The sequence below is a fragment of the Mandrillus leucophaeus genome, unplaced genomic scaffold (assembly GCF_000951045.1).
Source record: "Mandrillus leucophaeus isolate KB7577 unplaced genomic scaffold, Mleu.le_1.0 Scaffold674, whole genome shotgun sequence".
Classification (NCBI taxonomy): Eukaryota; Metazoa; Chordata; class Mammalia; order Primates; family Cercopithecidae; genus Mandrillus; species Mandrillus leucophaeus.
In genome coordinates, this window is record NW_012107297.1 from 1,038,106 (window position 1) to 1,055,684 (window position 17,579).

The 17,579-nt window shown below is 52.4% G+C and overlaps 1 protein-coding gene and 1 pseudogene across 2 annotated transcripts in view; both read left to right on the forward strand.

Moving 5' to 3' along the window:
• The window catches only part of ARRB1 (arrestin, beta 1), a 45,176-nt gene extending 32,020 nt beyond the window's left edge, over positions 1-13,156 (forward strand). Inside the window, exons 10-16 of the mRNA XM_012002035.1 lie at positions 431-503; positions 3,099-3,236; positions 4,328-4,411; positions 5,592-5,615; positions 8,208-8,278; positions 9,746-9,797; positions 11,174-13,156. Of these exons, the coding sequence (XP_011857425.1) occupies positions 431-503; positions 3,099-3,236; positions 4,328-4,411; positions 5,592-5,615; positions 8,208-8,278; positions 9,746-9,797; positions 11,174-11,285 (554 nt within the window). The 3' untranslated portion in view covers positions 11,286-13,156. The remainder of the gene's footprint in view (positions 1-430; positions 504-3,098; positions 3,237-4,327; positions 4,412-5,591; positions 5,616-8,207; positions 8,279-9,745; positions 9,798-11,173) is intronic.
• A 173-nt stretch (positions 13,157-13,329) lies between these two features.
• Positions 13,330-15,523, forward strand: LOC105555217 (annotated as a pseudogene). Its single transcript, XR_001008437.1, has one exon. The product of XR_001008437.1 is annotated as an uncharacterized LOC105555217 (transcript).
• The last annotated feature ends 2,056 nt before the right edge of the window (positions 15,524-17,579 follow it).

Sequence of the window (17,579 nt, forward strand, 5' to 3'; positions counted from 1 at the left end):
CTTAGGGGACAGCAAGAGGCAGTCTTCCCAAGGGCTGGGAGTGGCCGAAGGATCTCCCCTTGTTAACAGCCTTGTATAAAAAATAGCCACTGAAGCCTGGGGCCTGCTCTGAGCCACAGGGCAAAGCTTTTGAGTCGGGTAAGGCAGGCTGCTTATTGGCCAGGTAATGAGCTTGCTCTTTAAGCCACCTCTTCAGTTTCTTGGGTTCTGGGCACAGCTGTCCTTGAGGGGAAGGCTTTGGTTATGGAAGGAAAGGGATGTGTTTGGGGCTACCCTTTGGATGGAAGACAGGGGTGGTCTCATGCAGAAGTCCCCACTGGTGGCCTCTGGCCATTGCCTGGGGCTGAATATCCCCAACCTGGGACGCCTGTGAGACTCCATGGGAGCTGCATTCCTGACTCACTCCACCTCGATTCCTCTCCCTCCTTAGTGCGCCAGTATGCAGACATCTGCCTTTTCAACACAGCTCAGTACAAGTGCCCTGTTGCCATGGAAGAGGCTGAGTAAGTGGGCACAAGTCTGGCCTTGGGCGTGTGGGATTCGGTGGGAAAAAGAGAAGCTCTAGGTGTCCCGTTACAGGTCCAGGTGGCTCTTCTCCACCTGGCAGAGGGCTGGGCCTCAGACTTCTTTGCCATTCAGAGTAGATGATCCCGCAGAGCCTTTTAGAAACCATCCACCTGATTTATCTACAAGAAAATGCATGCTACAGTCAAGGAAGAGACCCACTAAAACTAGAACGACAAAACAAGAGCTAATGAATGTAAGGGGATTGGGGTTGTGGAGAGAAGATAATTACGTTGTACAAGAAACCTAGGTTGAAGGGAAATACTTTGTTCTTGAACTTTCTGGTAGCCAGGGCAAAGTGGGTAAGGCACTAGGTACACAGCTCTTGTTTGATAAAGGGGTAATCCAGCTCATTGGGTGAAAGAGGTTGTGTGGGGGAGTGTAGAGCATAATTACACACACACAATCCAGGTTTGAGGAGAACTACTATGGTTGAGCATGGATTGAACTTTGTCCCAAGCTTGTTGGCAGCTGAGGCAAGAGGAGAGATCTCAAGTGAAACATCTTTACTTGCCTAAAGGAAGTAAATGCTCCCATTCAAAGACACACACATTTTTTTTTTCCCCCTGGCCCTGCAAGTAATTTCTTGGGGCAATTACACCCGATATAATTTTACATGTATATGTGTATTTGTTTATATATAATTCCAATCAGTATTTCTTGCAACTTAAAACATTTTAAAATGTTACTACATGGCCTTTGAAATAGTTTTTAATGTCCTATAGGTGAACATGCTATGATTAGATCAAGCATTCTCTGGTTATTGGATATTTTTCATATCCACTGTTGATTTTTTCAAAAAAATCAGAGCTATGAGGCATAGATTCCTGATGGTAAAGTGAAATGATCTAGAACCAGAGTAACGTATAATCCCTAAAGAGTAGAAAATCGCAACCACTGCAGATGGTGCCAGCGTCTGCATAACGAATACCAGCAGGGATGGCTGGGGAGGCATTTGCATTCACAGACTTGTTTACTTCTCAGGAAGCACTGTGGGGCTGGGGTTGCTGCTGCCCCAGTGTGTGGAGGAGGAAGTGGCTCAGAGAGATGTGACTTGCAAGCTAGCAAGCAGCAAAGCTGGGGTTGGAACACAGGTCGTCCGACTCCAAGGCTTGTTCACTATCTGCTGCATGACAGCTCTCTCATTGGAAAGGGTGGGGGATAGAGCAAAAGCAAGTAAAAATTGGACAGTCAAAACGCCCCATGTATGATGAATGTGATCAAGCAAGTAACGTTTTAATTGTTGAGCCTATATGATGGGTATATGGCTGCCCAAATTGCTTCATTTATGGTTTGTGTGTAGCTATAATTTTTTCTTTTTAAAATTTGTTTAGAGACAGGGCTGGTGCTTATGCCTATAATCCCAGCGCTTTGGGAAGCTGAAGAAGGCGGATCACTTGAGGTCAGGAGTTTGAGACCATCCTGGCCAACATGGCGAAACCCCATCTCTACTAAAAATACAAAAATTAGTTGGGCATGGTGGTGTGCGCCCGTAATCCCAACTACTTGAGAGGCTGAAGTAGGAGAATTGCTTGAACCTGGGAGGTGGAGGTTCCAGTGAGCCAGGATCACACCACTGTACTGTAGCGTGGGCGACAGAGCGAGACTCTGTCTCAAAAAATAAAATAAAAATAAAATAAAATAAAATAAAAAAATTCAATAAAATGTTTAGAGACAGAGTTTCACTCTGTTGCTCAGGCTGGAGTGCAGTGGTATGATCATGGCTCACTACAGCTAGCCTCGAACTCCTGGGCTCAAGTGATCGTCCTGCCTCAGCCTCCCAAGTAGCTAGGACTACAGGTGTGTGCCACCATATCGGGCTAATATTTAAAATTTTTTGTAGAGATGGGGTCTTGCTATGTTGCCCAGGCTGGTCTCAAACTCCTGGCCTCAAGCAATCCTCCTGTCAGCCTCTCAAGTTGCTGGGATTACAGGCATAAGCAACTGTGCCGGCTGTGGCTGTAATTTTTTATTATTATTATTTTTGATATGGAGTCTTGGCTCACTGCAAGCTTCGCCTCCCAGGTTCATGCCATTCTCCTGCCTCAGTCTCCCAAGTAGCTGGGACTACAGACGCCCGCCACCACACCCGGCTAATTTTTTGTATTTTTAGTAGAGATGGGATTTCGTCATGTTGGCCATGCTGGTCTCAAACTCCTGACCTTAGGTGATCCACCCGCCTCAGCCTCCCAAAGTCCTGGGATTACAGGCGTGAGCCACCCTGCCCGGCCAGCTGTAATTTTTTAAATGAATATGCTTTTCAGCACTGTGCTGCTTGACTTGGACAATCTTTTAGAATATCCCAGATTCAGTCCTGTTTGTGCGTAGAATGTAGATAGATGTGCCTCTTTTGAGTGGCAGTGGTTCTCCTTGCCTGAGCTGGGCTGGCCCAAGTGGTCCATGCATCTGGGGAACAGAGGTTGGGAGAGGGAGACTTGGAGCAGGCCCAGACTAGATATTCTGCTGGGCTGGAGATCAGGGGTGGGGTTGGCTCTGGGGAGGGCCATCTCCACAGCTGCTTCCCTTCTTCCCAGTGACACTGTGGCACCCAGCTCGACGTTCTGCAAGGTCTACACACTGACCCCCTTCCTAGCCAATAACCGAGAGAAGCGAGGCCTCGCCTTGGACGGGAAGCTCAAGCATGAAGACACGAACTTGGCCTCTAGCACCCTGTGAGGACCTGCCCTCCTAGTCCTGGGCTCCTAGTGCACCTTGCCTGATGGGGCCACACCCTCCTTGGTCCCCCCAGTTCAAAGACAAAGCTCAGGCTACCCTCTCCACAGCCTTGTCAGGGCCTGTCCTCAGGTGCTTGACTTGTCAGGGAAGCTGCCTCCTTGCTCCCATTCCTACCCAGGGGTGACTGAGAATAAGATGGACCACTAGGCCAGCTCGCTCAGGCAGTGCTGGGCTCTGCTACCATGCCTGGGGGAGGGCAACCTGGGAAGGCTTCCTGCAAGAGGTGGCAGCTTCTGATGTAATGCCTTCAGTCAGATGGAGTGTCCCTGAGGAGAGACCAGAGTGGTGAGCTGGGTTAGACCCAACATGGGGTGCCCCTCCAAGTCAGGAGTCCCAGGGCATCTGGTCACTCCTGCTGCACGGTCATCATGGATGCCTCTAGGCTACTCTGCTCCAGCAGAGCCCTGGCTATGGGGATGCCATCTTGCCCTCTTGCGAGTGTGGTCCTTCAGCGGGGCTTTGGCCTGCGTCTAGAGCAGCCGCCACTCCAGCACAGACTCTCTCAGCTCTCCTCAGTAGCCCCTGCACAGCCTCCCACTTACCTGAAGCTTTTTGCCCTGTCTCCACACTGGCTCACACCCTATCCACCTTCAAGACCCAGCTGAGGCACCACTTCTGTGGAGAAGTCCTTCTCTGACGGCCCCCACCCCACCCAAGCTGCCTGGCCCTCTGTGAACTCTGTGTGTGGCCCTTTCTGCCCATGGGTTGCTGAGAGAAGCAGAATCCATCTGAGGGGAGGAGGAGCCCGGCCATCACTGCGGGCATGCTGACCTGGGCAGGGAGAGGGGCTCAACAGGGCTACACAGCGAGCGAGTCTCACAGCCAGACTTGGAACCGGGGCTCTGGGTCCCTGCTACCTAAGGGCACTGCTCACCTTCCTCACCTCCACTGCACTTTACTGGACATGGTAGCTGAGTGGCCAGCCAAATGGGGGATGGATGGCCACTGCCCCCCAGCACACCCACCCCTGAGGTGTCTCGCCCACCTGGCAAGGCCCCTGAACCGGCTCCCCTGTGTCACTTTGCAGGTTGAGGGAAGGCGCCAACCGTGAGATCCTGGGGATCATTGTTTCCTACAAAGTGAAAGTAAAGCTGGTGGTGTCTCGGGGCGGGTGAGTGCTCTAGCCAAGCCCAAGACCCTAGCGTGCAGAGGGGAGCGTTGCAGATGCTCACAGGCCCCTGCCCCATTCTGCCTGTTTGCAGCCATTTTAGCTGCATCCACCTTGGAGGAGGAACCTCCTGTCCCTTCTGTTCCTCTTTCTCCTCCCCTGCCCGCTTTTCCTCTCTTCCTTCCTTGGCCCTCAGACCCTCTCTTACCCCCGACCATCTCTTTCTCTCCTCCTTCTCCTCCTCTATCCTGGGTCTGGGCTCACACTGAGGATTGGCCATGCCCAGGGGACGGCGTCCTCAGAGTCTATGCTGTGGGGTGCCCAGGGGTGCAATCTCCTCATCACACTGTGGGCATGGCACCCACCCCCATGCATGCCCAAGCTAATTTTCCGAGGAAACAGCTAAAAGGGCTCAGAACCCAGAGCTGGATTGCGGATTTATTAGCTAGTCAGCTTTGCCTTTTTACAGATGGTGAAACAGAGGCCCAAACAGAGCCCCAAACATTGCCTGAAATCTCCTCCCCTAACTCAGGTCATGGGCTGGGGTCATAGCGGTGGACCAGACTTCCCTGCCCTGGAGCATAGTTTGGTGGAAGCTTGGGGAGAAGAAGAAAAAACAACTACATTTCTTTTTTGTAACTTAATTCATAAATTTCTATGAAAAGATTGAAAAGCTAAATCCCATTAGACATTGGGTCTCCTTGATTATTAGAAGAATGCCTCTTGGCAGTGGCAGTGTGTAATCCTGACCTTATATAATAAAACATCTCAAAATTACAAATCCCAAATCCTGTGTCTGGTGACCTTTCAGGATCTGCAGTCCCTCAAACATTCTTGGCAACTCCGGAGTCCTTCCCTCTGCCTTTAGATAGCCCAGCCTCCCTTGGGGCAGGCAGCACTGGGGTTATTTTTACACTGCCTTTACAGATGAGGATCCTGGGGCTCAGGGGGTTTGCTGAGCTGGGTCTGGATCCCAGTCCCTTGGGGCAGGGCTAATGCCATTTCAGTGTATCCCTGAAAGAGCAGTCAGGGCTGTGCAGGGGGGTGGATGGGAGTGTGTCCCATGGGTCTTCTCTATCCGGGGGACAGCAGAAGTGGTGAATGAATGTGCTTTTTGTTTTCTTCCTCTCTCCTCTCTGAACTCTCTCCCAACCACTTCTCCTGCCTCCTCTGACCCACCCAGCCTGTTGGGAGATCTTGCATCCAGGTAAATTCCTCCCTTCCACCGTTCACCCACCTTCCTGGAGGGCCTGGAGCCCATTGGGTTGACTGACCAGAATCACAGGGCACTGGGTTGGAAGGAATCTTAGTGGTCATTTCAGATTGCCAGGTTCAGGTGTGAGCTGGGAGACACAATTTCTCCTTAACAAACCTTACCTTGCTCTTCCATCCCACCCGAGTGACAGGGACCTTTACAGAGAGCAAAGCCTGATTACATTGATACAGGGAGTGGCCCCCAAGAGAGCAGTTTGAATTACTGATCACCTGAATTATAGGAGCTTTTGGAGAAATGCAGACTTCATGACTTTCAAACTTCTACACTAGTGAGGATGAACTGCTGGCCGAGTGTTGCTAAGGAGAGGTCCTTAGGAGATCCTATTTTGTAAACAAGGTCTCCTTGCAGCCAGCTGGATGCACTTATATTCCAAAAATGCATGTACCCCAAACACAGCAGTTTGGCCTCCTCCTGTCACAAGATGGCAGTGTGGCTCATCCTAAGAAATCTTAGACTAATTTGACAGGTGAAATTCGTTCAATTCAATTCAGTTCCATATAATTCAGCAAAGATTTCCTCACCCCGGGCTTGTGTCCAGGCTAGTGCTGAGTGCCAGAGTCCCAGAGAGGAATCAGATGTGGCCCCTGACCTTATCATTCCTGGCCCAGTAGAAGGTTAAGATCCAGATTCTTCCACTAAACTGTTGGCAAACCCAGTCTTCCACTAGCTCCATTCTGAAGCAATCCCCAAAGCAAAAGGAAAAAAAAAAAAAAGAGAAGAAAAAAAGGCCAAATAGCTCTGACAGCCTTGTAAAACCCCCAGGTTCCCACTGAGGGGAAGTAATGATTCTGGCAGGCACAAGCTTCACATTTTTATTTGATTTTTAAATTCTTTTTGAGACAGAGTCTCGCTCTGTCGGCCAGGCTGGAGTGCAGTGGCGCCATCTTGGCTCACTGCAACCTCTGCCTCCCAGGTTCAAGCAGTTCTCTCCCTCAGCCTCCCAAGTAGCTGGAATTACAGGCACCTGCCACCAACCCCGGCTAATTTTTGTATTTTTATTAGAGACAGTATTTCACCATCTTGGCCAGGCTGGTCTTGAATTCCTGACTTCATGATCCACTCGCCTCAGCCTCCCAAAGTGCTGGGATTACAGGCGTGAGCCACTGTGCCTGGCCTAATTTTTGTATTTTTAGTAGAGATGGGTGGTGGGGGCAGCGTCTCACCATGTTGCCCAGGCTGGTCTCGAACTCCTGAGCTCAAGGGATCCGCCCGCTTTGGCCTCCCAAAGTGCTGGGATTACAGGCTTGAGCCACTGTGCCTGGTCAAGCTTCACAGTTTAACTCAGCCCTTTAGCTGCCTCATCTCCCAGAAGTTCCAGTGGTTCTAGAAGACAGGCTATCTAGAACCTGTTGTTATCCCCATTTCCACGTGGAGCTCAGTGAGACTCAAAGCTAGAAAGTGCTGCACCAGCGAGTGGTGAGGCTGGTGGAACAGACCTTTCTAATTGCATGGCTTGTGCCTCTGACCACTCCATTCCCTGTCCCTTCCTCTTTCCCAACTGGGCTCTGGACAAAAAGATCAGTAAGATGTGGCTTGTGCCTGTAGGCACTCGCAGTTGGGGGGTCTCCTAGGGTGATGCCACCCCAAGCTGAGAGGAGCCTTCAGGGTTGCTTTTGTTGGTCTCAATTCTGCTACTGTCACACAGTGATCAAGGGTGTGGCTGTGGAGCCAGAATCTGCTATCACTTATCATTAATAGCTGTGTGACCTTGGGCACGATATTTTAATCTCCTCATGTCTCAATGTCCCAGTCTGTACATTGGGGATAATAATAGGGTTGTTGCGAGGATTAAATGAGTTACTCTATGGAAGGGGCTTACAGTAATCCTTGGCACAGGGTCAGTACCATGTGAATACTTGCTCTTATTCTGTCCATCAGGGCCAAGTACAGAGAAAGCCCCATCAGAAGCACTGGCTGGTGGCTGGGTCTTCCCGACTGCTTTCTCCTGCATCCCCACAGCGTGGACAGCCTTGGGCCCTGGGGCCATCCTAAACCTGACTAAACTGACCTCCACAGTGCTTCATCCAGATTGCAGGGGTGCTAGGGTCACCTGAGCACTTTTACAAGAGTGCCCTGGAGGTGTTGGGAGATGGGATGGTGTGAGGGTGGGAGGAGTTCCAACCTGGAAGTTGGGAAGGGCAGTGTCAGGGGAGGTGAGGGTGGCTGTGGCGATTTGAGGTGGGCAGGGTCCCAGGGCACCTCTGGAGCCCCGCAGTGACCATGGTGCATGCTGCCCTGGGCAATCCTTTCCCACCCCTGGGCCTCCTCCCAGCCCATGGGAACCCAGGGAGCCTTCTCAGGAAAGGGGAGGCTTCCATTTCTTTTTGGAGCCAGAGGAAGTCTCCTCATCCAGCTCCCAGGCAGACCGAGGCTGTGAGTGGCAGAACTGGGGCTGGAGGGCATCTTTTGGATCTACCTCCTCTGATGGCAAAACCCTTCGCAGTCCTCCCTGACAGGGCGTTGACATCGAGTCTCACAGCCTGCGAGTCTGCTCAAGGCTCACTGGGTCTGGGTCTCTTTCAGTGATGTGGCTGTGGAACTGCCTTTCACCCTAATGCACCCCAAGCCCAAAGAGGAACCCCCGCATCGGGAAGGTGAGCAGGATCTGTGGGTCTCTGGGGTAGGGATTCTCCAGCAGCTGCCATGTGACCCTGTAACCTACACCCCCCCCCCGGTTTGCCCTCAGCCCAGTCACCCTTTTCTCAGGTCCCCACATCTTTTGTGGGATCCAGAACTCGATTTGCTTCTGGCCCAACCAGGACACAGTGAGGCGTGGCTCCTGTTCCCCATGGGAGAGAGAGACCAGGAGTGGAGGAGGGAACTCACTGACCATGCTTTGAGCCTCTATCTTGCACCCAGGCATGGGCTGGATCCCGTTTGGAAGTAGGGGAAGGGGCTGCTTGGATAAGATGACCGCTGGACACACTATTGTCATGTTTTTCTCCTTTTTTTTTTTTTTTTTTTGGTTTTGAGATAGTCTCACTCTGTTGCCCAGGCTGGAGTGGATCTTAGCTCACTGCAACCTCCGCCTCCCAGGCTCAAGAGATTCTCCTGCTTCAGCCTCCCAAGTAGCTGAGATTACAGGCGGCTGCCACCACACCTGGCTGATTTTTGTATTTTTAGTAGAGATGGGGTTTTACCATGTTGGCCAGGAGGGTCTCAAACTCCTGACCTCAGGTGATCTGCCTGCCTCAACCTCCCAAAGTGCTGGGAGTACAGGCATGAGCCACCGCGCCCGGCCTGTCATGTTTTTCAAGTGATAGCAGATTGGTCATATTTCACTGAATCTGAGACTTTCAGTGAAGAGAGACAACATTATAGTAGATATGATTAGGAAAAATCTTCCATGGTTAAACTGTGCAGTGCCATCGACGGTAAGATACACTCAAAGTTCAGAGATGTTAAAATGTGAAGGAAAATATACAAAAGATTGTCTGGTTGGGCACAGTGGCTCACTCCTGTAATCCCAGCACTTTGGGAGGCCGAGGCGGGTGGATCACGAGGTCAGGAGATCAAGACCATCCTGGCTAACACAGTGAAACCCCATCTCTGTACTAAAAATACAAAAAAATTAGCCGGGCATGGTGGCAGGCGCCTGTAGTCCCAGCTACTCGAGAGGCTGAGGCAGGAGAATGGCGTGAACCTGAGAGGCAGAGCTTGCAGTGAGCCGAGATCGCGCCACTGCACTCCAGCCTGGGCGACAGAGCGAGACTCTGTCTCAAAAAAAAAAAGATTGTCTTAGAGTTGGTAAATGTCATACATGCTAGGAATTAACGTAAGTCATGTTGGAGACCTCCCAAAAGAAACAGAAGTTAGAGGATTTTCTGTTCTTCTGGGGCTGCAGTGGGGATTGGGGCCCTCCTGGTGCCCTCCTCCCTGCCTTTCAGATGCCTTGGGGTGTTTCAGTACCAGGAATGAGTCCTCCCCCCTCTCCATTCCCCTTTTTCTTTTGCACTCCTCATGTTAGTCTGGTTGTCCCAGGGTGGGAGCCTGTGCCTACTCGCCCCGTGCTCATCCACTCACTAACCCCTGGACACTCTGCCCACCCACCCTGTGTTTAGTTCCAGAGAACCAGACGCCAGTAGATACCAATCTCATAGAACTTGACACAAAGTAAGCCGAACCCTGCCTGCAGCATCGGGGACGGGGCGGGCCGTGGGTGGGCGGGGCGGAGGGGTCATTTGCATATATGCTTATTAACCCCTGAGGAGCCGCTGGTCTAACCCCGTCTGCTGAGAGCTGCCTCTGCTCGCCTCTTCAGCAATCCGCTTGCCTGCATGTGACTTGAAGGACCCTCCGTGCCTGTTCCTCTTCCTCCTGCCTTGGTGGGGTCTGTCTTCCTCCCTCGTCCTTGCACGTCCGTCCGTCAGTCTGTTCGTCCATCCACAGCGCCTGCTCGGCTCACACAGGGCTGGTCCATGGCCCTGGGCTCGGCTTTCCTGTCCTGCCCACGCCAGCCAGTGGAATCAGGCTGTGGGGTGGGCAGGGGACTGGGGATCTTGTTGCTTCTGACTCCTGAGGACCAACCGATGTGGATTTCCCTGCGGTCAAAGGCCATCGAGTCACCGGACAGTGGCCAGAGGGGGAGGACCTGGGCCGACTGCGAGAACCACCTCCAGGGCCAACTGGTTTTCTTGCTGCAGCTCCAAAGCCAATCTTCCCTTGTCCCCCAGGAGAAATCTGGGGTGTGGGAGTCTCAAGTCACCCCATGAGGATGCCGCATGCACTGGCTGAACCCTGTTGGGCAGGGGACCTGGATGGACCCCTGCATGGTCCTAAGTGGACATGTTTCATGGTAGAAGGGAACTCGCTGTTCTTAAAGGCAGTCCTTAGTCCTGAAACCCCACTTAAGCCTCCCCTTTCCTCACGAACAGGTCCTCTACTCCCCTATTTAGATTCACATCCTCCTACCCCAGCCTTCTCCTGTGTGGGATCCCCCATGGTAGAATCTGAGCTGACACTTCCTGGGAGAAAGGTTCTCCATGGTCTTCTCTTCCATTAAGCCAAACTACTCCTTCCTGTCCAGAAACGGGAATGCTTCATAAGGGTAGTTTTCTGGGTGGTGGGGTGGGGTTTACCAGTCTTATTCTTGGGGGATTCAGAACATGCTGTGAAACAACTACTGGTGGCCTGGCCTCTTAAGTCCTTCCTTGGGCTACAGAGCCACACTGCTCCCCCCACCTCCTAAAGAACCGGGTTACTTTTCTAGCCCTTAGGCACAAGAGTCAAATTCATGCCCCTCTCTGCCCCTTTCATGACTGGCCTGAGTCCTGATGTGACTGTCCTTACTGCCACAGGTGGTATCCACATGTGCCTGCCAGACAGGCCTTTCTGCTTATGGTCAGCCGCCGAGGCCAGAGACCTCAGAAAGGGTGGTTCTCTCCCCGGCCCCAGAGCCACACTCTGAGTCACCTCTGGCCGGGCCTCTGGATAAGCCTACTCTCCCTGCCCCTGCAAACACGCCACATTTTCCTTGTCTCTCCCACTAGTGATGACGACATTGTATTTGAGGACTTTGCCCGCCAGAGACTGAAAGGCATGAAGGATGACAAGGAAGAAGAGGAGGACGGTACCGGCTCTCCACAGCTCAACAACAGATAGATGGGCCGGCCCTGCCTCCACGTGGCTCCGGCTCCACTCTCGTGCGCTCGGATGCTTATTCGTCTTCTTCCCGTTCTGGTTTATTTTCCCCTTTGTTCTTCCAGTTTCTACCAGGGGGGCCTGTGGCCTTCCAGATCACGGTGATGAACCTCTGACCTCAGGATTGGCCCCACATCACCATGCCAACAGGACCACAGCACACCGGCTCCACCCCATCTCTGCCATTGCCTCTCCACTCCCCTCCTTTTCATTCTGTCTCCCAGAAAAGCTGCCAGGGTTCTGGCCTTGGAATTGGACTTGAGATGGGGAGCAGACAGGGGAGGATGGGGCATGCAGGACACGGTGTGGTGGGCATGAGGGCTTGGAGGGGTGGGGATGAGGGCTCAAGACACGAGAGAAGATGTCCACGGTTCCAGGTGGTTAACAAAGTTCTGGCAGCTAAAAGATGACCGCATTGAAGGCCACCTCCTTCTGGCTGGGAGGGGCAGATCTGTGGACAGATTCTCAATGCCTTTTTGAAGTTCTGACCCACCAAAGACCTTCTGCCTTCACCCTCCTCCCCACCCGATGTCCCTCTGTGTCTGATAGTGACGTTGGTGAAAGTTTGTAGACCACAGGAGTAGAGAAAAGCAACTGGAGTGACTTTCTTACCAGCAGTTACCTAGACTGAGGCAAGCTGTGTGGACTCAACAAAGTATATTTCAGTACTGTCAGGATGTGACATCTTAGCTACCTTGTATTTCAAGTGCATGGGCCTGTCTAGAGATATGCAGAGAGAAAAGCAGAGGGAGGGAGGGAGGGGGTCTTCAGCAAGCACCAGCCCGCAGCAGAGTTAGCTGAAGCTCTTGATGAGGGTTCCCGAAGTGGGCCGCTGGGAGATGGAGGCAGGGGGTGGGGAGAGGAGAGTCTGCCTTATGTCCCTTCCTTGTGGACTTCACATGGTCATGTAGGAAGTGAGGATGGGGGTCTAGCAGGGGCTGAGGCCACTAGTATCCTCCTGCTTCCCCCTGCCATTCTCCAGGGCTGGACTGAACCTGCAGACTGGGAGAGTGTGCCTGAGGCCACCATGCCGCAAAGGGGGTCCTATCCCAGAAGGTGGCAGCATCCATGGAGATATCCTCACCCAAAGGGAAGGAGGCTGCTGGGTAGCAAATAAGCCCCTTCTTTTCTTGGGGAGTTGATGACCTCCAGTAGCTCCCAGTGTCATGGGTACCCAGTACGCATTGGCTGGTGTTGGCGTGATTGAGACCTAGGGCAATTCCTGGGGCAAGAAGCCAGATGGGAGATGAGGTAGAAAGTGTTAGGAGTTATCCTCTTTGCCTGGCCTTTGAGAATAACTTACTGTGTGACTTTGGGCAAGTTCCTTCCCCACTCTGCGCCTCAGTTTCTCACTTGGGAAAGCAAGGAGTTTGACCAGATGATCACAATGGGCCTTCCTAGCTCTGGCCACCAAGAATTTGGGAATGTTAGCACTCCTGGTCTGGTGGGTGGATCCAGAGCTGCTGCCTGGTCTCTCTGTCTCCAGAGTGGATTTATTGGACCTCAGAGGTGGCAGGGCCCTATGGAGCACCAACTCCCCTCAACTCCACCCCCTGCCCAGGACTGGGAAGGGATTGATGTCAGGCTGTGCCCATAGCTAGCCTGAGTTGCCCAAGGAGGAGCAGAGCATGTCTTTGCTGAGGCTTGGCTGAGGGGCTTGTGATAGGGCCTGCAGTACCTCACTGCCCCCTGTGGATGCAGACACCCTGAGGTTTACCCAAACAAATACATTGATTAGCAGGACAAGGGCTCTCTCCTCAGTTTCTGCTCCCTTCCATCTCTGTCCCATACTTGTCTGAAAAGGGAGACAAAAAAATCTTATGCAAGTGGCATCTCAGTCCTTTCCAGTCCAGCACCTCCTGGGCAGGCAGTGCGACTTATTTCCCACGGTGAAATCACCTGTTTCACAAGCCTGGCAGTGCGACTTCTGAGGCTCATGACCACTCAACCTAAGGGACCCCTCCCCAGACCAGAACCAAGTCAGCTAGGGGCAGTCGTACTCCCCGGTCTCCCAGGCATCCAGCCCCTCCTAGAGCTTGCTGGGCAGGCTGCACCTCATCTGGGCAGGCACAGAGCTGATGAAATGCTGGAGCAGTGCATGGCAAACATACACCCCTCCCCCCCCCCCAGTGTCTTCTGAAACATTTGGGGCTGACACAAGACCCTTTAGTGTTCGGAATGACCTCTTTCCTGAAAACCTCTTCCCCTATCCCTAACGCATGCATGGAAAAGGTTTGTCAGGCTGGTTTCCCGAGCCTCCGCCTGAACATCACACTCACCCTTTTGGGTTTAGCCCAGTGTTGTTTAGCAGATTTCTCCAGCTGCAGGGAAGGATCAGAGTATTATCTTTTTTTTTGTTTTTCTCCTTGAGCCAGGACTGTACAAAGCAATGGCCAAACGTAGTTGAATTCAGCCTACCATCCTTTGCTGATGACTCAGCTCTATGCCAAGTACAGGAGACACAGAGATGGGTCAGTCCCAGCCCCCATCCTCAGGAAGTCCATAGTCAGGGGAACGTTGTAGGGGGAGGTAATAGAGGGCAATTGCCTTCAGGGCTCCTGGTGGCTGCTGGTCCCTATTGTACCTTGATGTGAGTTAGAAGACGGTGCCCTTTCCAGGTGATTCAGACCCACACTAGAATGCGTAGCTTTGTGAGTGACACACAGGTTGGATTTTGGCACCCCTTTCCCCTTGGCCAGGTGCCCTGCTGCACAGCCATGTGCTGCAGCCTCGAGGGACACACAGACCAAAGTGTTTCCTTCAGCTTCTTCCTGGAGAGGAAGCACCAGGTCATGTTTCCAAGCTTCTGGTCAACTCCAGGCACCACCTCCCAGCCCCCAAACATGGCCAAGTGAGTGCTTCTCTGCAGGGCCCCTTTCCCTTCTGGAGTCAGTCTGTCCAGGTGAGACCTTGAAGTGAAACTAGAGGTGGCGGAGCCTCACTAGGCCGCAGGCACCAGCCCACAGTACTGGCGGTTACTGTACCAAGCATTTGGGGCCTGCGCTGGCCACGCCGTCCGTCACCGGGACTTTGTAGTGCACCCTGTGGGTGGCGTGTGGACACCAGTCTTGACAGGAAGGAAGAGCATGGCCTGGTGAAAACCCACTGAGCAGAGGGCCAGCTGGCCCTCCTCAGCATTCCACCCAGGGGAAGAGTTCAGTCCCCACGAAAATAAGGACTGAGTTATTTGGCTGCACCTCAGCGTCAAAGCTCAGCCCTGCTAGAGTGGGTTCACCTGGCTGCTGGTTTTGTGGGAGAGTTCCTGACAAGCTGGTTCCTACGTGGTGCAGTAAAAGGAATTCTGCCCTGGAAGTCCCCAATGCCACCTCTCAGTCCTGGCTGTCACCAATCACCTGGGGGACTTGGGCAAGCTACTCAACCTCTGGGGCTCAGTTTCCCTAACTGTAAAATGGGATTATAATCCCTTCCCTTCCTGACGCAGGAATTGTTATGAGGCCCAGATGAGACGAAAGTCAGCGGTCAGGGCTCTAAGTTGAAAATGGCTGCATGGGTGTGGCCCTGCCACTGCAGGGATGGCCCAAGGTCACACAGGAAGTTTGCTGCAGGAGAAGCCCTCCCCACCAGTCTTCATCACGTGCCCTGCTTCTCACTTAGGTAGATGTCAACCGGAATGAGACACAGCTAATTTGGCTTTGATGACCTAGCTGAGCAGGAAATTTAGACACGATTCAGGAATATCATGTACAAAAATAGTGGTCCCATCAACCAGGGCACAGAGGGAAGACATGGATATTGTCAGTGAGTGGTGGAGGCGGACATCTCGGACCCTCATAGGTCTGGAGTCACATCTCCCATCTGTCAGAACCCCACAGAGGCCAAGGGGCCTTAGCTCTGACCCCAGGTTAAAGAGAATCACCAGCCCCCAGGCTCAGGGAGCTGAAATCACCCATCTGCAGAAAATCTAAGGGCAAGGAGAAATAGAAATTGCCTGTTCCTTCCCTTGAAAGTGTAAGGCCTCTTGCAGGATCAGCTGGAGCTACCACAGCTTCTCAGTGACATTGGGAGGGTTTCAGGCCCAGGGAAAACCTAAGCCTTTTGCCCTGAGAGCTGAGCCACAGCGGATGCATTCCCCCAGTGGCGTCAGCAGTCCAGAGCGGCAGCTTCTCTCCTGCCAGTCACTGGGGACTGGTTGTTCTCCATCCATCCAGGAGGAAGGGTTTAGGTCCCAGTCTTACACTTTTTTTTCTTTTTTTTTGAGACGGAGTCTCGCTCTGTCACCCAGGCTGGAATGCAGTGGCCAAATCTCGGCTCACTGCAAGCTCCGCCTCCCGGGTTCACGCCATTCTCCTGCCTCAGCCTCCCGAGTAGCTGGGACTACAGGCGCCCGCCACCTCGCCCGGCTAGTTTTTTGTATTTTTTAGTAGAGATGGGGTTTCACCGTGTTAGCCAGGATGGTCTCGATCTCCTGACCTCGTGATCCACCCGTCTCGGCCTCCCAAAGTGCTGGGATTACAGGTTTGAGCCACCACGCCCGGCCCAGTCTTACACTCTTAAAGGGTCTCATGGACATAGGCCTATGCCTGTTCTGATACGTATATTTTTTAAACTCAAAAGGACCAAAACAGACTCCTGAACCCTCATCTATATGGCCTTACGGCCTGCATTGGGCCTGGTATGTCTTCCTGGCCCAGGCAGCTCCATCACTTCTGCCATCCCTTCTGGACTAAAGTTGCAGGATCCCTGCCTCTACCACTTCCCCAGAGGGTCACTGCACAGCGGCTTCAAAGAGAGGCCCTGTTGAAGGGGAAACATCCTCCCCGCATCACACTCCCAACTCGTCACCCCAAAAGGGAAGTCAAAGCACAGGTCTGTGGGGCCCATGGTTTGTAGACACTGATACAGTGGTTTTCAAACCAGGTGCTGCGGAACCCCTGGTATTCCACAGAGCTTTGTCAGGGGATGCTAAGGTGGGAAGATGGGAGTGGAGGCAAAGGATAGGTTTCCAGCCCTCCTCCCATTTCCACCTCCACCAGAACAACTCTGCTTTTATTTGTCTTGCCTACTAAGATTTCATTTTCAAGCTTTCTTTGAAGAAAAACTTCAAACCACCATCTCCAGGTTTGATCTTAGACCAGCCAGCACAGGTTCTATTCTTGCTGCTCATGTTGGAATGGCTCCAGCATTTCAGTACAAAGTGTCTTTGTGTTGGAACCTGACACACACACACACACACACACACGTACATAGTTGATGTTTTTTCTAGCCAACCCACCCTGAAGCTCTGGCCAAGATTTGATTTGAACAGGGACCTGGTGCTCAGTGGGGATGGGTCTTGACCCTGATATTGGCCCATGAGGCATGGGGAGCTCTGCAGCAAGGAAAGAGGCTCAATCCCCCACCTAGGACTTGTGTCTGCACCCCTGTCTGGCACCCCACTTTCCTGGCCCAGGCCCAAGGGACAGCAGAAGAAGCAGTGTGATGGAGAGAGAGCCTAGGGTTAAATTCATCTTTACACAGAGCCAGATGGATGGAAATCTTGGCTCACATAAAAGACAGACTCAGGGAGGATTTTATGACAAAATCCCTCCTTTGAGGGCAGGATTCCCCCAGGAATCCTGTACACTTTAGTGAGACATGGATCAGCCCGTGGTACAAAGTCCTGCCTGCCCTGCCCCCCACCCCCACCCCACAAGGAATTCTAGGTGAAAATGTGGAGCTCAGGGCACAGCAAGCGCATGACATGGGTATATTACATTAGGTCCGAGTGTGTCCTTAGTTTCAATGTGTGTAAAATAAGGCTAGTGCCAGGCTCTTCCCACCTCACTGGGACAATTGCAAGGGTCATAGGAGAGTTGGGTATGATAGGTGGTCATATGAGGTGGTGAGTGTAAGAAGTGGGTGCCTCACAAACTCGGGGTGTGGTCCTGACCTGCATGGCAGATGAGGAGAGCACTTGGGAACGAGCATAGGAAGTGCCGTCTTCCCAGGCATCTCTGCTCCGTGTTAAGGTCTAGCCACAGATGCTGTGGGACCTGCCTCTTCCTATGGAATGGGGGCCTGCATGGATTGTGTCCTGGGGCAGGAGTGAGGGATGGCTGGGAAGAATCTGCAGCTCTGTGGCCCTTGTGTCGAGTGATTATTTTGTGACACTCTCATTCCTGGACCACCTGCCAGGTTTATCTGTTATACCTGTGGCATTCTTATGTCAGACAAATTATTATAGTTTATTCAACTCTAACAAATGAACAAAAGAATAATAAATAGGAAGCCATTAAAGGTCTTTTGTGGCAGAGG